This window comes from Aplysia californica, unplaced genomic scaffold (assembly GCF_000002075.1).
Source record: "Aplysia californica isolate F4 #8 unplaced genomic scaffold, AplCal3.0 scaffold00394, whole genome shotgun sequence".
In the NCBI taxonomy this organism is placed as follows: Eukaryota; Metazoa; Mollusca; class Gastropoda; order Aplysiida; family Aplysiidae; genus Aplysia; species Aplysia californica.
Genome location: NW_004797664.1, coordinates 173,554 through 174,967, shown reverse-complemented (window position 1 = coordinate 174,967; position 1,414 = coordinate 173,554). Strand labels below are relative to the sequence as shown.

Sequence of the window (1,414 nt, the reverse complement as noted above, 5' to 3'; positions counted from 1 at the left end):
TCATTTACTCCACCCTCCCCTCCCCCTTCTCCTTTTCCCCTCCCCCCGGACTCACCTCCTCCACCAAGTTTCTCCACCACAGCCTAATCCCGTCCGCCGTGGTGCCTTGCGGGGGGTCACTCAGGTACACAGTCACGTCCACCTTGCGGGAATGCTGTGACGTCAGTTCGCTGTTCAGCCAATCAACGAGCAGATCCTCAGCCCGGCAGAGACCAGACGCGTCCCTGGCGCCCTGGAACACTTTTTTCACCAGCTTCTCGCCGTCCTCGCAGTCCAGCACGACTACCCCGGCCTGGGCAGTGGGCGGAACGCGGGGACCGGTCGTCTCAAGGCCAGGGTTCGAATCTTTCATGATGTTCTCAGCCAGTTTCTGTGCCATGACGTTCTCGTAGGTGCTGTCAGTTGACTTGGTTCTGGACTTAGCGAAGTCTTCCCGCTGTGTTCTGTGCGCATGCGCGTGGTCCAGTCGTCTTTCGGCCTGAGCGGCCCGCCACAGGATGTGGAAGGCCAGGGGGAGAATGTCTGCGTGCTGCTCTGTGCTGGGCGGCTCCATGCTGCGCTGGGTTGCTGGACTGGGGATGAATTGGTCGCTTTTAAGTACAAGGGGGCTATCCCGAAAAATGCTGTTTTGAGAAAATCGAAGGTAAAGTTTTTGCCCCTTGTTGAATTTCTGTAAAAGACAACGGGAGTTTCCTCTATAAGCAAACAAATACACACACCAATGAAACCAAACTTCTCCTGTTGGTAGGGCAATGCCCACTTTTGGTGTGGGTCAAGATTTCTGGAAATCCCCGAAATCTGGGTTAGCCCGCTTGTCCTTAAAAGCGACCAATTGTTGGTGAAGTGTGCTAGGAATGTTTTGTCTTGTTAGTGGAGTTTGCTAGGTGGGGTAGGGGGGGGGGTAGAATGTGAGAAAGGGGAGGGGGGTATTATGGGATGTTGACCAATGCGATAAAGTCACGACAGAGGAAACTGGGTGGAAGTGGATTGATCTGTGTGCGTGTGATTGTGCGTGGGTGTGTGTGTGTTTATGTGTGTGTATGTATGTTAGTGTGAGTGCATATGGTTGTGTATATGTGTGTACGTTTGTGTATGTGTGTGTTTATGTGTGTGTGTTCGTGTGTGTGTGTTTGTTTGTTTGTGTGTGTGTGTGTGTATGTCAGTGTGTGAGTGTGTGTGTGTGTTCGTGTGTCTTTGTCTGTCTTTGTGTGTCTTTGTGTGCTACAGTGTGTGTGCGTGTGTTCGTGTGTGTGTGTGTATGTGTGTGTGTTTGTGTGTCTTTGTGTGTCTTTGTGTGCTACAATGTGTGTGTGTGTGTGTGCGCGCGTGTGTGTATGTGTTTGTGTGTCTTTGTGAGTCTTTGAGTGTGACAGTGTATGTGAGTGTTTGTGCGTGTGTGTGTGTGTGTGTGTGT

The 1,414-nt window shown here is 51.6% G+C and overlaps 1 protein-coding gene across 1 annotated transcript in view; it reads right to left on the bottom strand.

Annotated features, from left to right (window-relative positions):
• The window catches only part of LOC101857268, a gene marked incomplete in the record, with an annotated part of 12,893 nt that overhangs the window by 9,398 nt on the left and 2,081 nt on the right, over window positions 1-1,414 (bottom strand). The window contains 1 exon segment of the mRNA XM_013085655.2: window positions 56-572. Coding sequence (XP_012941109.1) covers window positions 56-553 — 498 coding nt within the window.